This window comes from Aegilops tauschii, chromosome 7, assembly GCF_002575655.3.
Source record: "Aegilops tauschii subsp. strangulata cultivar AL8/78 chromosome 7, Aet v6.0, whole genome shotgun sequence".
In the NCBI taxonomy this organism is placed as follows: domain Eukaryota; kingdom Viridiplantae; phylum Streptophyta; class Magnoliopsida; order Poales; family Poaceae; genus Aegilops; species Aegilops tauschii.
In genome coordinates this window covers 598,875,736-598,896,523 of record NC_053041.3, presented here as the reverse complement: position 1 = coordinate 598,896,523, position 20,788 = coordinate 598,875,736, and the positions used below count along the sequence as shown (strand labels likewise).

The following is a 20,788-nucleotide window of genomic DNA, read 5'->3' as shown; positions in this document are numbered from 1 at the left end:
GTGGGGCCAGGTTGTCATCGTCCGGGAAGCCGGTGCTGGGACCCGCCGGGTGTCAGGGCTCGCCGGGTTCTCCGGGCGCGGGCCTCACGTACCTAGGGGCACTGTTCGCCGTCTTGTCGATCGTCAGGGAGTGGCCGGGTTGAGTCGGGTACAGTGATGCTCCATCAGGTCGCCGCTTGCTGGCGTCAGCAGTGACGATGGGCGCACTGTTGCCACGCAGGCCCTGGTCAGCGGGTAGGTGGGGCACTGTTGCCACGCTCCGGCTGACCAGAGGCATGGGCGGGGCACTGTTGCCTCGGTCATCAGTGGATGGAGACTCGTCCCATCGTACGGCCTGGATGGGATGGGAGCTGACCCGAGGCCGAGTTGGGGAACACGCCAAAGGGGAGCTGGTTTGTTGGAGAAGTCTTGGTGTGCTAGGTTCGGCTGCCTTGAGGTGGTCGTTGGGGCTGGGTTGAGGAGTTTGGCCGGGTCGAGGGGCTTGGCCGGGTTGAGCGACCCGGCCAAGCACGAGCTGGCTTGAGGGGCGATGCTGGGCCCGTTGTTTTTGAAAAGGATCCGGGTTCCGTTGCCTACCCGGGGTTCATCCCCCCTACAGTACTCCCCGAAGCTGCGAAGGTCCGCCGTCTTCGGATGGGAGGGCCTTCGCAGTTTCCCCCCTTCTGAGGAGGCGCATTTTGTGACCGTCGGGTCCGGAAACACCCACTGTGTGCCGACCGAAAGCCGGATCGCGGCACCCCGGCTGGGGCGGGAAACCAAAGGGTCCATCGAATCTCGAGGCAATCTTTTGGGCTTCGCGCGGGCTCCACGTGGTGCCCGGGAGCCGGAGGGGCCTGACAGGCCACGCGCGTGATGAGACGGGGCGACGCGCTGGGGCCCGCCGCCGCGCACCCTCGACCCACGCGCGCAGATTTATTGCGGCATCCGCAAGTCGGTTGCCCTTCTCCGGGCAGTTATTGTGCGCGTACGTGCGCAGTTATTGCGGGGAAGTGGGACGGGCGAGCGCAAAGGATCCCACTTCCCCACGTTCGAACTGTGGTTTATAAATTGGGGGAGGGGAGCGGCGGAAACCATTCTCGCTCGCACTCCCCTGCCTCTTCATCCTCCTTCTGCTTGTTGCGACCGCCGCGTGCTGCGACGCCCACCGCTTCGAGCAGAGCTTCATCGCCGTTCTTCTTCCTTCCTTTTCTTCGTCTTCGTCGATGGCGCTGCCGTCGGGCTCATGGATGGGCTCGACCGTCACCATGGACGACATCACCTACCTCCGCACCACCAAGCGCTTGCCGGGGGAGACAGGGGTTGCCGTGCGCTTGCCACAGGGCGAGTGGGAGACGCGGCCCGAGGGTACGAAGCGCGTGGTTTTTTACCCGCACTTCAAGCGCGGGTTCGGCCTTCCCGCGAGCACCTTCTTCCTCGACTTCCTGGAGTTCTTCGGGCTCTAGCCCCATCATCTTGGCGCCGGCGCCATCGTGCAGCTTTCGGTCTTTGTCTCCCTCTGTGAGGGGTACTTGGGGGTCGAGCCTTCGATCAATCTCTGGGTGCACTTCTTCTCCTTGAAGCAGCAGGGGCCGAGGGGCGGGGAGATGTCCGACTGCGGGGCCGCCGTCATCACCAAGCGGTCGGGCGCTGACTGCCCCAAGATGCCGCTGGAGGATTCTGCCAAGAAATGGCAGAACTCCTTCTTCTACGTCCGCAATCTCGGCGCGGACCATATCAACTTGCCGCCCTTCGTCAACTCGCCGCCGTGGGGGAAGCAGAACTGGGGTTATTACCCCAAGCACCCGTCGTAGGAGGTCCTCAACCTCTGCCAGCGGGTGTTGGAGATGAAGGCGCAGGAAGGGCTCATCGGCACCGACCTCATCACCGCCTTCATCAGGCGCCGAGTGCTGCCGCTGCATCAGTACAGACACCTCATCGGTCAGATGACCGGTCTTCAGGACCCCGACCGCATGTCGAACTTGCGGCTGGGGGCGGATCAGGTCACCCGCCGGGTCAACGACATCTCCAAGGCCAACCTGCGGAACGACTGGGAGTTCGGGAAACCTCCGTACAGCCAGGCGAACCCGGCACCCGTGGTGAGTCCCTCGTCCCCATACTTTGCTGCCGCCCATCTTCTTGTTCACCCCGACGCGACGCGGGAGGTGCTTCTGAATGCCATCCGGCATCCTTACGACTGGGCGCCGATGCAGGTGGCGCGGGCCGTCTCGGAGGAACCCGCAACCCACGGCGGAGGCGAGGAGGCGGCCACTGATGTCGGCGCGGGGCATCATATGGGTAAGCTTTGTCTTCTGTATTTCTTAAGTTGCTGGGTGTGAGGCGGCGCTGGGGGTGCTGACGCAAGTCGTTTGACGTAGTGGCGCTGGGCGGAGGAGGCGGCGGTGCGGCTGGAGCCGGGTCGTCGCGGGGGCGCCAGCGGTGAGCCGGCCGCACGAGAAGGACAACGTCGCGCCGCGGGCCCGGCCGTGAAGCCCGTGGCGAACCCGGCCGGGGGCGTGAAACCGCCAGCCAAGAGGAGGCGCGGCGCTCCGCAGGAGAGGCCGACGAGGCCCGCCATCCGGTGGTTCCCGGGTAAGTCCCTTTCTTGCTTGTGTCCAAGTGGCCGAGCGGCTCTGCTTGGTTTTCATGTGTTGACTTTGCTTTGAGCTTCAGGTCGCCGATCTCATTAGCGCTGGCGGCGGATGATGCTGCGTCCGTCGAGGGCACCGCGTTCCGGAGGACCCGGACAAGTGCCGGCGACGAGGAGGAGGAGCCGGTGGATCCAGATCTCGGCCTGGACTCGGCCGACACCGAAGGCCTGGCCTGGCGGGACCGGAATCGGGCCGAGGCCGAGTTGGAGGCGGCATCGACCCAGGCCTGGGTTAATGCCGTGGCGACGTGGGCGCGAGCCGGCGAGGAGCCGGCATGGCCGGAGATGCCGGTGGGGACGGTGGTGGCGGCGACGGTCTTCGAGCCGTCGTCGGAGGGGGAGCGCCGCCAAAGAAGCCGTGCGGACGTGATGGACCTCGACCGGGAGGTGGTGGTTGTTGGGGACGACACCCCGCCACGGACCAACGTGGTCGAGCGGGCGGGGACCGATGGAGGCGGCGACGACGCCGTCTTGGAGGGAGCGCCACGGACGGCGCCGGAGGGGGCGCCTCGAGCGTCGACGAGCGAGGCACCGCAGGCTGACTCGGCCGCCGAGCCGGCGATGGTGCAGGAGAGGGCGCCGTACGAGGTGTCGGCGAGAGCGTCGGAGAAGGCGCCGACCGCCGAGGAGGCGGTCAGCGGAGAGCAAGCCCTGGTGCTCAGGCTGGGGGGTCGCCGGGCCACCGGGTCGCAGCCGGCTCGGGGCGTGTCCGGCGAGGTCTACGGGCCCCAGACCCAGGAGGAGGCGGCGATGGCCACCGTGAGTCGGCGCCTGCGAGGACGCACAGACAGGATCCAGGCCTTTGCCCAGGCCGAGCTGGAGCAGACGCGGGAGCTGGAGCGCGCCGTGCACGTAAGTTTTCTCTTGTCTGTTTTTTCTTCTGGTTGCTTCTTCCGTGTGGGAGCGCGCTTGCGCACCCACTGGTTGTAGCCCTCGAGATTCGGGCCAACTGTGTAGCAGTTGGGTCGAATCTTAAACTGCTGCCTTGTGCTGATCGTTGCCGCTTGCAGCAACTGGACTCCTACCGCGTCAGCGTCTTCAACCGGCTCCTGGACAAGCACCGGGAGCTCAAGGAGCAGCTCGCCGCCAAGGAGGAGGAGCTCCGCATTGCGGCAGGTATTCTTCTTTCGCGTGCTCTTTTCTAGTGGGGGCGCGCTAGCGCACCCAATGGGTGTAGCCCCCGAGATTCGGGCCAACTGTGTAGCAGTTGGGTCGAATCTTAAACTGGTACTTTGGTTTTGAATCTCTCTTTGGCAGCCGAGGTGCTGTCTTGGAGAACCCGGCTGATCCAAGCCGGCTTCCATTACGACCGGCTTGTTGCGGATGCGGGCCGGCTTGGGGCCGAGGTGGTGGAGTGCTACCTCTTGAGCATAGCGTTGGTTTTCCCTTAAAGAGGAAAGAGTGATGCAGCAAAGTAGCGTAAGTATTTCCTTCAGTTTTTGAGAACCAAGGTATCAATCCAGTAGGAGGCCACGCTCAAGTCCCTCGTACCTACACAAACAAATAAGAACCTTGCAACCAACGCGATAAAGGGGTTGTCAATCCCTTCACGACCACTTGCAAAAGTGAGATCTGATAGAGATGATAAGATAATATTTTTTGGTATTTTTATGATAAAGACTAAAAGTAAAGAGAGCAAAATAAAGTAGATCAAAAACTTATATGATGGAAAATAGACCCGGGGGCCATAGGTTTCACTAGTGGCTTCTCTCAATATAGCATAAGTATTACAGTGGGTGAACAAATTACTATCGAGCAATTGATAGAATTGAGCATAGTTATGAGAATATCTAGGCATGATCATGTATATAGGCATCACGTCCGCGACAAGTAGACCGACTCCTGCCTGCATCTACTACTATTACTCCACACATCGACCGCTATCCAGCTTGCATCTAGAGTATTAAGTTCATAAGAACGGAGTAACGCTTTAAGCAAAATGACATGATGTAGAGGGATAAACTCAAGCAATATGATATAAACCCGGAAAATACAAAGGAGAACCTGGGTACCAGCGCACCCTATATGCAAAAAAAATTAGTAATTCAAAAAAAGTTCAAAAAATCCCGAAACTTCTTTGGTATCAAACATGATCAAATATTGTAGTCATATAAAAAGATTCGTCAGAGAAAGACTTTTGTTGTATCCTGGGTCGAAGATTCGGCAAAAAACGCTATATACAAGTACTATACACGCTATATTATCATCATAAACTTCTCTTTTTTTCCCTGAAGTCAAAGTGAATCATTTCTTGTCCAAACTTTTTATACGAGCACAATACCTAATCATGTTTGATTCCAAAAAAGATTTATATATTTTTGAACTTTTTTTGAATTACTAAATTTTTTGGCGCATATAGGGTGCGCCAGAACCCGAGAGCACCAAGTTCCCGTCCATATAAACCCCATCTTTTTATCCTCGATGGCAAAAATACAATACGTGTCGTTTCCCTTTCTGTCACTGGGATCGAGCACCGCAAGATTGAACCCAAAGCTAAGCACTTCTCCCATTGCAAGAAAGATCAATCTAGTAGGCCAAACCAAACTAATAATTCGAAGAGACTTGCAAAGATAACCAATCATACATAAAAGAATTCAGAGGAGATTCAAATATTGCTTATAGATAATTTTGATCATAAACCCACAATTCATCGGATCTCGACAAACACACCGCAAAAGAAGATTACATCGAATAGATCTCCAAGAGAATCGATGAGAACTTTGTATTGAGGTCCAAAGAGAGAGAAGAAGCCATCTAGCTAATAACTATGGACCCGAAGGTCTGAGGTAAACTACTCACACATCATCGGAGAGGCTATGGTGTTGATGTAGCAGCCCTCCATGATCAATGCCCCTCCGGCAGAGCGCCGGAAAAGGCCCCAAGATGGGATCTCATGGGTACAGAAGGTTGCGGCAGTGGAAATAGGGTTTTGTGGTGCTCCTGGATGTTTTCGGGGTACGTAGGTATACATAGGAGGAAGAAGTAGGTCGGTGGAGCTACGAGGGGCCCACGAGGGTGGGGGCGCTCCCAGGGGGCAGGCGCGCCTCCCTGCCTCGCGGCCTCCTCGTTGATTTCTTGACGTCCATTCCAAGTCCTCTTGATCACGTTTGTTCTGAAAATCACGTTCCCGAAGGTTTCATTCCGTTTGGACTCCGTTTGATATTCCTTTTTTGCGAAACACTGAAATAGGCAAAAAAACAGCAATCTGGGCTGGGCCTCCGGTTAATAGGTTAGTCCCAAAAATAATATAAAAGTGTATGATAAAGCCCATCAAACATCCAAAACAGATAATATAATAGCATGGAACAATTAAAAATTATAGATACGTTGGAGACGTATCATGGAGGCGAAGGCGGCGGCGATGGGAGCCCGCCAGGCGCTTGATGAAGCCAGCCGGCTGCAGGAGCAGCTGGCGAGCGACAAGAGCCGTCTCGAGGCCAAGGTGGAACGCCTCAAGGCGGAGGCCGCCAAGGTTGTGGAGGCGCAACAGGCCCTTGCCGAGGCCGACCAGCAATGCGGCAAGCTGGCCAACGATAAGGGCCAGCTCCAGGCCGAGGTGGAGCACCTCAAGGGTCTGGTAGCTGCGGCGGAGGAGACCCGTCAGGGGGAAACCCGTCGCCGCGAGGAGGCCGAGAAGACGACCGAGGCCAAGGACACCGAGTTGAAGGCAGCCCTTGCCAAGGTCGCCGACCTGGAGAAGGCGCTGCAGGAGCATGACCACACCATTGCCCGGGAGCGGCGCGGTACGTTGCTCGAAGCGCAGTACCTGGAAGAGTCCTTCTCCAGTAAGTGTCTTTGTTGGGTTCTGCCGGGTTGGGAACCCGGCTTCTTGTCCTTGGTGATTTTTTCTGATTCACTTCGCTTTCTAGTAGGGTCCTTCCCGGAGACGCGCCAGCTGGCGGAGGAAGCCGTCCGCTTTTAGCGCGACCCGCTGGGAGTCGTCGGCTCCGGGACAGACCCGCGGGTAGCTTGGACCTTCGCGGAGATCGTGACCGCCACCGAGGCTCGTCTGTGAGTCTTGAGCGAGCAGATGGGGCGGCTCTCTGAGGCTGGCGCGACAATGACGGCGGCCCTATGGTCGGGCTCCGTTGCGCCAAAAAGCTTCACGCGGCTGGCGCGGTGGTTGGAGGCGGGACCGGATCGGCTCCACGACTGGCGCGTTTCTGCCGCTCGTGCTGGTGCTGAGATGGCGCTCCGGTTTGCAATGTCTTGGCATCCGGACCTGTTGCTGGATGCGTTGATGGGCCAGCGAGCCGGCTCGGAGAGCCAGCTGCAGGCGGAGGCCGGACGGATCGCTGCTCGGGCCAGTTACATCGCCGGGTTCGCCTTCCTTGACGAGTTTCGGCCGGAGCGGGTGGAGGATGGTGGAGTCGTGCCTGTCGATGACTACGGCCTGCTTCTGGATGACCCGGAGGGCAGCTCCGAGGAGACGGGTGTCCACCGTGATGCGGGTGTTGAGGAGGACATCGACACTTCGGCGAACCCGGAGGCCACCGAGGGGGAGCCATCTGTCGCGCGACCCGACGCTGGAGATGCCTGAGGCTGCCCTGCTTTGACTTAGTATAATTCTCTGTTAGGTAGCAGGTCCACCCACCCACTAGGGGTGCTTTGGGTGTAATGAATTCTGGCATTGGGCCTATTTAAATTTGAACTTGTGATGTGTAAATTTCGTGAATGTTTGCGCCTTTTTTGTTCATCTTTTGAGCCGTTTTCTTGTGACTTTCCCCTCTCGCCCCCCCTATGTGAGTCTGACGGCCGAGGCTCTAGTCCGTGACAAGGAGTTCGGCCTTTGAGAGGAGCGCGCGGTACTTAGGCCTTCGAAACGTTGAGCGCGAGCAAAACACCCACTGGGCCAGCTGGCGGCGATCCGGCGAAGCTGGTTGGCGAGCAGCCGGTCGTCCGGGTATTAAAAAGTGGCGGGGCCGGGTTGGGTAACCCGGCGGTCCTTGACTTAGTGTTCGTGGCGCGCTGGTGCTTTGACCCGTTGTGCTTGCCAGCTGACAGCCGAAGCCGGTTCTGTGGCCTAGGGCGAAGTGGGGGACCGCGACAACCTTAACGCGTCAGGAAACAGTAAGGCAGGAGGCGGGTGGTGACTAAGCCGGCCAGCCCCCGAGCCCCCGGGTCGAGCGAGTCGAACCGGTGGCCGGGTTGGTAATGCACAAAAGTAGGAGACACGAACAGCTTGGTCGGAACAGGGCAGCCCCCGAGCGTCGTTCGGGGACTTCGTAGTTTCCATATGATTACAAAAGGCAGCGATACATACGTGCACACAACTAACTGTAAAACGGGCGGAGGAGTTCCGCGTTCCATGGCCGGGTTGTTTCTTCGCCGGCGGTGTCTCTCTTGCGCTTGTTTGGCTTGCGGGCGTCGATGAGGTAGTAGGCGTTGCGGTCGCACAAGGCCTTGTTGACGATGAATGGGCCCTCCCATGTGTTGGAAATATGCCCTAGAGGCAATAATAAATTGGTTATTATTATATTTCCTTGTTCATGATAATCGTTTATTATCCATGCTAGAATTGTATTGATAGGAAACTCAGATACATGTGTGGATACATAGACAACACCATGTCCCTAGTAAGCCTCTAGGAGACTAGCTCGTTGATCAATAGATGGTTACGGTTTCCTGACCATGGACATTGGATGTCGTTGATAACGGGATCACATCATTAGGAGAATGATGTGATGGACGAGACCCAATCCTAAGCCTAGCACAAGATCGTGTAGTTCGTTTGCTCAGAGCTTTTCTAATGTCAAGTATCATTTCCTTAGACCATGAGATTGTGCAACTCCCGGATACCGTAGGAATGCTTTGGGTGTACCAAACGTAACAACGTAACTGGGTGGCTATAAAGGTACACTACAGGTATCTCCGAAAGTGTCTGTTGGGTTGGCACGAATCGAGACTGGGATTTGTCACTCCGTGTAAACGGAGAGGTATCTCTGGGCCCACTCGGTAGGACATCATCATAATGTGCACAATGTGACCAAGGAGTTGATCACGGGATGATGTGAGTTACGGAACGAGTAAAGAGACTTGCCGGTAACGAGATTGAACAAGGTATCGGGATACCGACGATCGAATCTCGGGCAAGTAACATACCGATAGACAAAGGGAATTGCATACGGGATTGATTGAATCCCCGACATCGTGGTTCATCCGATGAGATCATCGTGGAACATGTGGGAGCCAACATGGGTATCCAGATCCCGCTGTTGGTTATTGACCGGAGAACGTCTCGGTCATGTCTGCATGGTTCCCGAACCCATAGGGTCTACACACTTAAGGTTCGATGACGCTAGGCTTATAGGGAAAGTATATACGTGGTTACCGAATGTTGTTCGGAGTCCCGGATGAGATCCCGGACGTCACGAGGAGTTCCGGAATGGTCCGGAGGTAAAGATTTATATATGGGAAGTCCTGTTTTGGTCATCGGAAAAGTTTCGGGTGATATCGGTAATGTACCGGGACCACCGGGAGGGTCCCGGGGGTCCACCAAGTGGGGCCACCAGCCTCAGAAGGCTGCGTGGGCCAAGTGTGGGAGGGGACCAGCCCCAGGTGGGCTGGTGCGCCCCCCCCACCAAGGCCCAAGCGCATGGGAGAGTGGGAGGGGGCAAACCCTAGGTCCAGATGGGCCTTGAGGCCCACCCTAATGGCGCCCCCCGTCTCCTCCCCTTGGCCGCCCCCCTTGGATGGGATCTAGGGCTGGCCGCCTCCTCTTGGGGTGGGAACCCTAGAGGGGGGCGCAGCCCCCTCCCCCCCTATATATAGTTGAGGTTTGGGCTGCCCAAGACACATGAGAACGTCTCTCTTTCGGCGCAGCCATACCCCTCTCCCTCCTCCTCCTCTCCCGCGGTGCTTGGCGAAGCCCTGCGGGATTGCCACGCTCCTCCATCACCACCATGCCGTCGTGCTGCTGCTGGATGGAGTCTTCCCCAATCTCTCCCTCTCTCCTTGCTGGATCAAGGCGTGGGAGACGTCACCGGGCTGCACGTGTGTTGAACGCGGAGGCACCGTTCTTCGGTGCTTAGATCGGAATCAACCGCGATCTGAATCGCTACGAGTCCGACTCCTTCATCCGCGTTCTTGCAACGCTTCCGCATCGCGATCTACGATGGTATGTAGATGCACTCCCCTTCCCCTCGTTGCTAGATTACTCCATAGATTGATCTTGGTGATGCGTAGAAAATTTTGAATTTCTGCTACGTTCCCCAACAGTGGCATCATGAGCTAGGTCTATGCATAGTTTCTATGCACGAGTAGAACACAAAGTAGTTGTGGGCGTCGATGTTGTCAATTCTTATTGCCGCTACTAGTCTTATCTTGTTTCGGCGGCATTGTGGGATGAAGCGGCCCGGACCGACCTTACACGTACGCTTACGTGAGATAGGTTCCACCGACTGACATGCACTAGTTGCATAAGGTGGCTAGCGGGTGTCTGTCTCTCCCACTTTAGTCGGAACGGATTCGATGAAAAGGGTCCTTATGAAGGGTAAATAGAAATTGGCATATCACGTTGTGGTTTTACGTAGGTAAGAAACGTTCTTGCTAGAAACCTATACATGCCACGTAAAAACTTGCAACAACAATTAGAGGACGTCTAACTTGTTTTTGCAGCATGTGCTATGTGATGTGATATGGCCAGAAGATATGATGAATGATATATGTGATGTATGAGATTGATCATATTCTTGTAATAGGGATCACGACTTGCATGTCGATGAGTATGACAACCGGCAGGAGCCATAGGAGTTGTCTTTATTTTTTGTATGACCTGCGTGTCATTGAATAACGCCATGTAAATTACTTTATTTTATGTCTAAGCACGTTAGCCATAGAAGTAGAAGTAATCGTTGGCGTGACAACTTCATAAAGACACAATGATGGAGATCATGATGATGGAGATCATGGTGTCATGCCGGTGACGAAGATGATCATGGTGCCCCGAAGATGGAGATCAAAGGAGCAAGATGATATTGGCCATATCATGTCACTATTTGATTGCATGTGATGTTTATCATGTTATGCATCTTATTTGCTTAGAACGACGGTAGTAAGTAAGATGATCCCTCACTAAAATTTCAAGAGACGTGTTCCCCCTAACTGTGCACTGTTGCGAAGGCTCGTTGTTTCGAAGCACCACGTGATGATCGGGTGTGATAGATTCTAACGTTCGAATACAACGGGTGTTGACGAGCCTAGCATGTACAGACATGGCCTCGGAACACATGCGAAACACTTAGGTTGACTTGACGAGCCTAGCATGTACAGACATGGCCTCGGAACACAAGAGATCGAAAGGTCGAACATGAGTCATATAGTAGATGCGATCAACATGGAGATGTTCACCGATGATGACTAGTCCGTCTCACGTGATGATCGGACACGGCCTAGTTTGACTCGGATCATGTATCAGTTAGATGACTAGAGGGATGTCTATCTGAGTGGGAGTTCATTAATCAGATGAACTTAATTATCATGAACATAGTCAAAAGATCTTTGCAAATTATGTCATACGCTTTAGTTCTACTGTTTAAGATACGTTCCTAGAGAAAATCTAGTTGAAAGTTGGTAGTAGCAATTATGCGGACTGGGTCCGTAAACTAAGGATTGTCCTCATTGCTGCACAGAAGGCTTATGTCCTTAATGCACCGCTCGGTGTGCTGAACCTCAGCGTCGTCTGTAGATGTTGCGAAACATCTGACATACACGTTTTGATGACTACGTGATAGTTCAGTGCGTAATGCTAACGGTTTAGAATTGTGGCACCAAAGACGGTTTTTGAAACGTCGCAGAACATATGAGATGTTCCGAAGACTGAAATTGGGATTTCGGACTAGTGCCCACGTCAAGAGGTATGAGACCTCTGACAAGTTTCTTAAGCCTGCAAACTAAGGGAGAAAAGCTCAATCGTTGAGCATGTGCTCAGATTGTCTGAGTACCACAATCGCTTGAATCGAGTGGGAGTTAATCTCCCAAATGAGATGGTGATGGTTCTCCATAGTCACTGCCACCAAGCTAGTAGAGCTTCGTGATGAACTATAACATATCAGGGATAGTTATGATGATCCTTGAGCTATTCGCGATGTTTGACACCGCGAAAGTAGAAATCAAGAAGGAGCATCAATTGTTGATGGTTAGTAAAACCACTAGTTTCTAGAAGGGCAAGGGCAAAAGGGATACCTCATGAAACAGCAAATCGTTTGCTGCTCTAGTGAAGAATCCCAAGGTTGAACCCAAACCCGAGACTAAGTGCTTCTGTAATGAGGGGAACGGTCACTGAAGCAGTACTACCCTAGATACTTGGTAGATGAGAAGGCAGGCAAGGTCGACAGAAGTATATTGGATATACGTTATATGAATGTGTACTTTACTAGTACTCCTAGCAGCACCAGGGTATTAGATACCGGTTTGGTTGCTAAGTGTTAGTAACTCGAAATAAAAGCTGCGGAATAAATGGAGACTAGCTAAAGGTGAGATGACGATATGTGTTGGAAGTGTTTCCAAGGTTGATGTGATCAAGCATCGCATGCTCCCTCTACCATCGAGATTTGGTGTTTGCGTTGAGCATGATTGGATTATGTTTATCGCAATACGGTTATTCATCTAAGGAGAATAATGGTTACTCTGTTTATTTGAATAATACTTCAATGGTCTTGCACCTAAAATGAATCTCGATCGTAGTGATACACATGTTCGTGCCAAAAGATATAAGATAGTAATGATAGTACCACACACTTGTGGCACTGCCACTTGAGTCATATTGGTATAGAACACATGAAGAAGCTCCATGTAGATGGATCTTTGGACTCACTCGTTTTTGAAAAGAATGAGACATGCGAACCATGTCTATTGGTATATATGCATGAAGAAACTCCATGCAGATGGATCGTTTGGACTCACTTGATTTTGAATCACTTGAGACATGCAAATCATACCACATGGGCAAGATGACTGAAAGGCCTCGTTTTCAGTAAGATGGAACAAGAGAGCAACTTGTTGGAAGTGATACATTTTGATGTATGCAATCCAATGAGTGCTGAGGCATGCAGTGGATATCGTTATGTTCTTACTTCACAGATGATTTGAGTAGATGCTGAGTGTATTTACTTGATGAAGCACAAGTCTGAATTATTGAAAGGTTCAAGTAATTTCAGAGTGAAGTTGAAGATCGTCGTGACAAGAGGATAAATGTCTGTGATATGATCATAGAGATGAGTATCTGAGTTACGAGTTTGGCACACAATTAAGACATTGTGGAAAGTGTTTCACAATTAATACCGCCTGGAACACCATAGTGTGATGGTGTGTCCGAACATCATAAATGCACCCTATTGGATATGGTGCATACCATGATGTCTCTTATCGAATTACCACTATCGTTTATGGGTTAGGCATTAGAGACAACCGCATTCACTTTAAAAGGGGGCACCACGCATTTCCGTTGAGACGACACCGTTTAGAGAAACCTAAGTTGTCGTTTCTTAAAAGTTTGGGGCTGCGATGCTTATGTGAAAAAGTTTCAGGCTGATAAGCTCGAACCCAAAGCGGATAAATGCATCTTCATAGAATACCCAAAACAGTTGGGTAGACCTCCTATTTCAGATCTGGAAGCAAAAGTAATTGCTTCTAGAAACAGGTCCTTTCTCGAGGAAGAGTTTCTCTCGAAAGAATTGAGTGGGAGGATGGTGGAGACTTGATAAGGTTATTGAACCGTCACTTCAACTAGTGTGTAGCAGGGCACAAGAAGTTGTTCCTGTGGCACCTACACCAATTGAAGTGGAAGCTTATGATAGTGATCATGAAACTTCGGATCAAGTCACCACCAAACCTCGTAGGACGACGAGGATGCGTGCTACTTCAGAGTGGTACGTGATCCTGTCTGAGATATCATGTTGTTGGACAATACTGAACCTACGAGCTATGGAGAAGCGATGGTGGGCCCATATTCCGACAAATGGTTAGAAGCCATGAAATCCGAGATAAATGGATCTTTGATGGACGTGGACGGTAATGTTACCGTCTATGAAGCTCGACTTGTGGCAAAGAGTATTTCCACAAGTTCAAGGAGTTGACTACGATGAGATTCTCTCATCCGTAGCGATGCTTAAGTCCGTCGGAATCATGTTAGCATTAGCTGCATTTATGAAATCTGGCAGATGGATGCCAAAACAAGTTTCCTTACCAGTTTTCGTAAGGAAAGGTTGTATGTGATACAATCAGAAAGGTTTTGTCGATCCTAAGGATGCTAAAAGGTATGCTAGCTCCAGCGATCCTTCCATGGACTAGAGCAAGCATCTCGGAGTCAGAATATACACTTTGATGGAGTGATCAAAGTTTTTGGGTTTATACAAAGTTTGTTAGAAACTTGTATTTACAATAAAGTGAGTGGGAGCGCTACAACATTTCTGATAAGTATATGTGAATGACATATTGTTGATCCGAAATGATGTAAAATTTCTGGAAAGCATAAAGGGTTGTTTGAAAGGAGTTTTTCAAAGGAAGACCTGTATAAAAGCTGCTTACATATTGGGCATCAAGATCTATAGAGATAGATCAAGACGCCCGATGATACTTTCAAAGAACGCACACCTTGACATGATTTTGAAAGAGTTCAAAATAGATCAGCAAAGAAGGAGTTCTTGGCTGTGTTACAAGGTGTGAGTATTGAGTAAGACTCAAGACCTGACCACAGCAGAAGAGAGAGAAAGGACGAAGGTCGTCCCCTATGCTTTAGACGTAGGCTCTACAGTATGCTATGCTGTGTACCGCACATGAAGTGTGCCTTGCCATGAGTTGGTCAAGGGGTACAATAGTGATCCGGGAATGGATCACATGACAGCGGTCGAACTTATCCTTAGTATCTAGTGGACTAAGGATTTTCTCGATTATGGAGGTGAAAAGGAGTTCGTCGTAAAGGGTTACGTCGATGCGAACTTTGACACTAATCCAGATGACTCTGAGTAGTAAACCGGATTCGTATAGTAGAGCAGTTATTTGAAATGGCTCCAAATAGCGCGTGGTAGCATCCACAAGATGACATAAATATTCGTAAAGCACGCACGGATCTGAAAGGTTCAGACCCGTTGACTAATAACCTCTCTCACTAGCATAACATGATCAAACCAGAACTCATTGAGTGTTAATCACATAGAGATGTGAACTAGATTGTTGACTCTAGTAAACTCTTGGGTGTTGGTCGCATGGTGATGTGACCTGTGAGTGTTAATCACATGGTGATGTGAACTAGATTATTGACTCTAGTGCAAGTGGGAGACTGTTGGAAATATGCCCTAGAGGCAATGATAAATTGGTTATTATTATATTTCCTTTTTCATGATAATCGTTTATTATCCATGCTAGAATTGTATTGATAGGAAACTCAGATACATGTGTGGATACATAGACAACACCATGTCTCTAGTAAGCCTCTAGGAGACTAGCTCGTTGATCAATAGATGGTTACGGTTTCCTGACCATGGACATTGGATGTCGTTGATAACGGGATCACATCATTAGGAGAATGATGTGATGGACGAGACCCAATCCTAAGCCTAGCACAAGATCGTGTAGTTCGTTTGCTCAGAGCTTTTCTAATGTCAAGTATCATTTCCTTAGACCATGAGATTGTGCAACTCCCGGATACCGTAGGAATGCTTTGGGTGTACCAAACGTCACAACGTAACTGGGTGGCTATAAAGGTACACTACAGGTATCTCCGAAAGTGTCTGTTGGGTTGGCACGAATCGAGACTGGGATTTGTCACTCCGTGTAAACGGAGAGGTATCTCTGGGCCCACTCAGTAGGACATCATCATAATGTGCACAATGTGACCAAGGAGTTGATCATGGGATGATGTGAGTTACGGAACGAGTAAAGAGACTTGCCGGTAACGAGATTGAACAAGGTATCGGGATACCGACGATCGAATCTCGGGCAAGTAACATACCGATAGACAAAGGGAATTGCATACGGGATTGATTGAATCCCTGACATCGTGGTTCATCCGATGAGATCATCGTGGAACATGTGGGAGCCAACATGGGTATCCAGATCCCGCTGTTGGTTATTGACCGGAGAACGTCTCGGTCATGTCTGCATGGTTCTCGAACCCGTAGGGTCTACACACTTAAGGTTCGATGACGCTAGGGTTATAGGGAAAGTATGTACGTGGTTACCGAATGTTGTTCGGAGTCCCGGATGAGATCCCGGACGTCACGAGGAGTTCCGGAATGGTCCGGAGGTAAAGATTTATATATGGGAAGTCCTGTTTTGGTCACCGGAAAAGTTTCGGGTGATATCGGTAATGTACCGGGACCACCGGGAGGGTCCCGGGGGTCCACCAAGTGGGGCCACCAGCCTCAGAAGGCTGCGTGGGCCAAGTGTAGGAGGGGACCAGCCCCAGGTGGGCTGGTGCGCCCCCCCACCAAGGCCCAAGCGCATGGGAGAGTGGGAGGGGGCAAACCCTAGGTCCAGATGGGCCTTGAGGCCCACCCTAGTGGCGCCCCCCCTCTCCTCCCCTTGGCCGCCCCCCTTGGATGGGATCTGGGGCTGGCCGCCTCCTCTTGGGGTGGGAACCCTAGAGGGGGGCGCAGCCCCCTCCCCCCTATATATAGTTGAGGTTTGGGCTGCCCAAGACACATGAGAACGTCTCTCTTTCGGCGCAGCCATACCCCTCTCCCTCCTCCTCCTCTCCCGCGGTGCTTGGCGAAGCCCTGCGGGATTGCCACGCTCCTCCATCACCACCACGCCGTCGTGCTGCTGCTGGATGGAGTCTTCCCCAACCTCTCCCTCTCTCCTTGCTGGATCCAGGCGTGGGAGACGTCACCGGGCTGCACGTGTGTTGAACGCGGAGGCACCGTTCTTCGGTGCTTAGATCGGAATCAACCGCGATCTGAATCGCTACGAGTCCGACTCCTTCATCCGCGTTCTTGCAACGCTTCCGCATCGCGATCTACGATGGTATGTAGATGCACTCCCCTTCCCCTCGTTGCTAGATTACTCCATAGATTGATCTTGGTGATGCGTAGAAAATTTTGAATTTCTGCTACGTTCCCCAACACCATGGAGGGGTCAGCTTGTGCTGACCGGCTTGCTCTTGGACGAGTCGGAGGACGAGGTTTCCCTCGCGAAAAAGCGAGGGGCTTGATCTTCTTGCTATGGTAGTGCCTCAGGCCTTGCTGGTAGATGGCTGAGCGCCAGGAGATGTGCTTCTTCGAGCAGGTCGATGCCGTCTTCACGGGCTTCTTTGGCTTCGGCTTCAGTGTACATCGTGACGGGCGACGAGTCGAACTCGATGTCGGTTGGGATGACGGCTTTGGCTCCGCAGACAAGGAAGAATGGGGTGAACCCGGTCGACCGGTTTGGCGTGGTGCGGAGGCTCCAGAGGACGGCCGGCAACTCGTCGAGCCAGCTGTCGGGTGAGCGGATGAGCGGCTCGACGAGCCACGGCTTGATGCCGGATAGGATGAGGCCGTTGGCCCACTCGACCTGGCCGTTGGACTGCGGGTGTGCAACGGACGCCAGGTCGAGCGCGCCCTTGGCGAAGTTGGTGTCGTTGTCCGTGATGATGTTGTTTGGCATGCCATAACGTACCGTGATGTGTTTGATGAACCGGACGGCCGTCGGCCTGTCTAGCTTCTTGATTGGCTTTGCTTCGATCTATTTGGTGAACTTGTCCACCGCCACCAGCAAATGTGTCATGCCACCTCGAGCGGTCTTGAACGGCCCCACCATGTCGAGTCCCCAGACCGCGAAGGGCCAGGCGATCGGGATGGTTCGGAGTGCTGAGGCCGGCTGGTGGTTGCGCTTGCTGAAGCGCTGGCATCCCTCGCACTTGAGGACGAGTAACTCGGTGTCTAGGAGGGCCATGGGCCAGTAGAAACCAAGGCGGAAAGCTTTGGCCACCAGGGACGGCGAGGCGGCGTGGTGGCCGCATTCGCCCTGGTGTATGTCGAGGAGGATCTCAACGCCCTGGTCCTGTTCGACACAGCGCTGGAACACGCCGGTGGAGCCGCGCCTGACGAGCTTGTTGTTGATGATGCTGTAGGCAGACGCCCGGCGTTGCACCTCTCGGGCCTCGGTCTCGTCCATGGGGAGTACCCCGTTCTCCAGAAACTCCGAGATGGGCAGGGCCCAAGATGCGGCCGTTACCACAGCGAAGACGGCCACCAAGGCGGGTTCCGGAGCGGCAGCCCCCGGGTTGGGGATGGCGGCGGCCGGGTCGAGGATGACGGCGGCCGGGTCGACAGCTTCAGTCCCCGGGCTGGGTTCGGCAGTCCCTTGGTCGGGCTCGGCAGTCCCCGGGCCGGGTTTGGTAGTCCCCGGGCCGGGTTGAGATGCGGCCAGTGAAGGAAATATGCCCTAGAGGCAATAATAAAGTTATTATTTATTTCCTTATATCATGATAAATGTTTATTATTCATGCTAGAATTGTATTAACCGGAAACATGGTACATGTGTGAATACATAGACAAACAGAGTGTCACTAGTATGCCTCTACTTGACTAGCTCGTTGATCAAAGATGGTTATGTTTCCTAGCCATTGACATGAGTTGTCATTTGATTAATGGGATCACATCATTAGGAGAATGATGTGATTGACTTGACCCATTCCGTTAGCTTAGCACACGATCGTCTAGTATGTTGCTAATGCTTTCTTCATGACTTATACATGTTCCTATGACTATGAGATTATGCAACTCCCGTTTACCGGAGGAACACTTTGTGTGCTACCAAACGTCACAACGTAACTGGGTGATTATAAAGGTGCTCTACAGGTGTCTCCGAAGGTACTTGTTGGGTTGGCGTATTTCGAGATTAGGATTTGTCACTCCGATTGTCGGAGAGGTATCTCTGGGCCCACTTGGTAATGCACATCACTTAAAGCCTTGCAAGCATAGCAACTAATGAGTTAGTTGTGGGATGATGTATTACGGACCGAGTAAAGAGACTTGCCGGTAACGAGATTGAACTAGGTATTGAGATACCGACGATCGAATCTCGGGAAAGTAACATACCGATGACAAAGGGAACAACGTATGTTGTTATGCGGTTTGACCGATAAAGATCTTTGTAGAATATGTGGGAGCCAATATGAGCATCCAGGTTCCGCTATTGGTTATTGACCGGAGACGTGTCTCGGTCATGTCTACATAGTTCTCGAACCCGTAGGGTCCGCACGCTTAATGTTAGATGACGGTTATATTATGAGTTTATGTGTTTTGATGTACCGAAGGAGTTCGGAGTCCCGGATGAGATCAGGTACATGAGGAGGAGTCTCGAAATGGTCGAGACGTAAAGATCGATATATTGGACGACTATATTCGGACATCAGAATGGTTCCGAGTGATTCGGGTATTTTTCGGAGTACCCGAGAGTTACGGGAATTCGTATTGGGCCTTAATGGGCCATACGGGAAAGGAGAGAAAGGCCCCAAAGGGTGGCCGCACCCCTCCCCATGGACTAGTCCGAATTGGACTAGGGAGGGGGGGCGCCCCCTTCCTTCCTTCTCCTTCTCCCTTCCCTTCTCCTACTCCAACAAGGAAAGGAGGAGTCCTACTCCCGGTGGGAGTAGGACTCCCCCCTTGGCGCGCCCTCCTCCTAGGCCGGCCGCCTCCCCCCTTGCTCCTTTATATACGGGGGCAGGGGGCACCCCAAAGACATAACAATTGATCTCTTGATCTCTTAGCCATGTGCGGTGCCCCCCTCCACCATAGTCCACCTCGATAATATCGTAGCGGTGCTTAGGCGAAGCCCTGCGTCGGTAGAACATCATCATCGTCACCACGCCGTCGTGCTGACGGAACTCTCCCTCAAAGCTTGGCTGGATCGGAGTTCGAGGGACGTCATCGAGCTGAACGTGTGCTGAACTCGGAGGTGCCGTACGTTTGGTACTTGGATCGGTCGGATCGTGAAGACATACGACTACATCAACCGCGTTGTGCTAACGCTTCCGCTTTCGGTCTACGAGGGTACGTGGACAACACTCTCCCCTCTCGTTGCTATGCATCACCATGATCTTGCGTGTGCATAGAATTTTTTTGAAATTACTACGTTCCCCAACAGCCGGGTTGTCCGGGATGTAGATGGACTCGGAGTTCGGAGACGGCTTGACGGACGGCTTGTGTAGGTGCTCGAGGGAGACGCCGGGTGGGATGGACTGCCGGGACGAGGCGATCTTGGCGAGCGTGTCGGCCGCCTCATTTTCTGCGCACGAGACATGGAGGAACTCGCGGCCCACGAAGAATTCGCATAGCTTCTGGACGAGGAAGCGATAGCTTGCCATGTTGGGGTCACGGGCGTCCCACTCGTCGGAGCACTACTGCACCACCAGATCCGAGTCGCCGTAGCATAGGATGCGCCGGATGCCGAGTTCCTTGGCAAGCCGGAGGCCATGCACAAGGGCTTCGTACTCGGCGACGTTGTTGGAGCGCGTATCGGAGCCGGTCGCCCTTCGGGGAGGACAGCACAATGCCGGCCCCCAGGCCAAGTTGCATCTTCGAGCCGTCGAAGTGCATGCGCCAGTGCGTCGAGTCCGGCGGTGGCGGTAGGTACTGGGTCTTGGTCCAGTCGACGAGGAAGTCGGCCAGATCTTGAGACTTGATCGTAGTGCGAGGCTCGTAGAGGATGGTGTGGCCGGCTAGCTCGAGCGCCCACTTGGCGACCCGACCAGAAGTGTCCCGGCACCCAATGATCTCGCCGAGGGGGGCCGTGCTGACCACGGTAACAACATGCTCTTGGAAGTACTTCTTCAATTTCTTGGCGGTGAAGTACACGCCGTAACACATCTTCTGGTAGTGTGGGTAGTTCTGCTTGGAGGCGGAGAGCACCTCGCTCAGGTAGTAGACTGGGCGCTGGACGGCTTGGATCTTGCCCTTCTCTGGTCGCTCGACCACCATGACCATGCTGACCGACCGCAAGGTGGCGGCAATGTAGAGCAACAGCAGCTCCTTCACGGCTGTTGCGGCCAGGACAGGTGCGGTGGAGAGCATTCGCTTGAGGTCCCTAAAAGTTTCGTCCGCCTGGTCATTCCATTCGAACGGCGTCGTCTTCTTCATCAGCTGATACAGGGGCAAGGCCCTCTCGCCCAGCCGGCTGAGAAACCGGCTGACCGAGGCCAAGCAGCCGGTGAACTTCTGGACATCGCGCAGCCGAGCCGGC

General features: G+C 53.0%; 1 protein-coding gene across 1 annotated transcript; it reads right to left on the bottom strand.

Moving 5' to 3' along the window:
* Window positions 1-17,287: 17,287 nt before the first annotated feature.
* On the bottom strand, window positions 17,288-19,913 carry LOC109781769 (uncharacterized). The gene is made up of 3 exons (XM_020340378.1): window positions 19,692-19,913; window positions 17,569-17,989; window positions 17,288-17,484 (listed from the first exon to the last, which is right to left on the bottom strand). The coding sequence occupies exons 1-3, from the start codon at window positions 19,911-19,913 to the stop codon at window positions 17,288-17,290; spliced, it is 840 nt and encodes a 279-aa protein (XP_020195967.1).
* Between the last annotated feature and the right edge of the window lie 875 nt (window positions 19,914-20,788).

Coding starts and splice junctions, on each gene's coding strand:
- LOC109781769 (XM_020340378.1), bottom strand. CDS start 19,913: ATGGCAAGCTATCGCTTCCTCGTCCAGAAGCTATGCGAATTCTTCGTG. Junction 17,990..19,691: donor ACATCCCGGACAACCCGGCT/GTTGGGGAACGT, acceptor TATTGCCTCTAG/GGCATATTTCCTTCACTGGC. Junction 17,485..17,568: donor CCTCCTCGACATACACCAGG/GCGAATGCGGCC, acceptor TGGCCCTCCTAG/ACACCGAGTTACTCGTCCTC.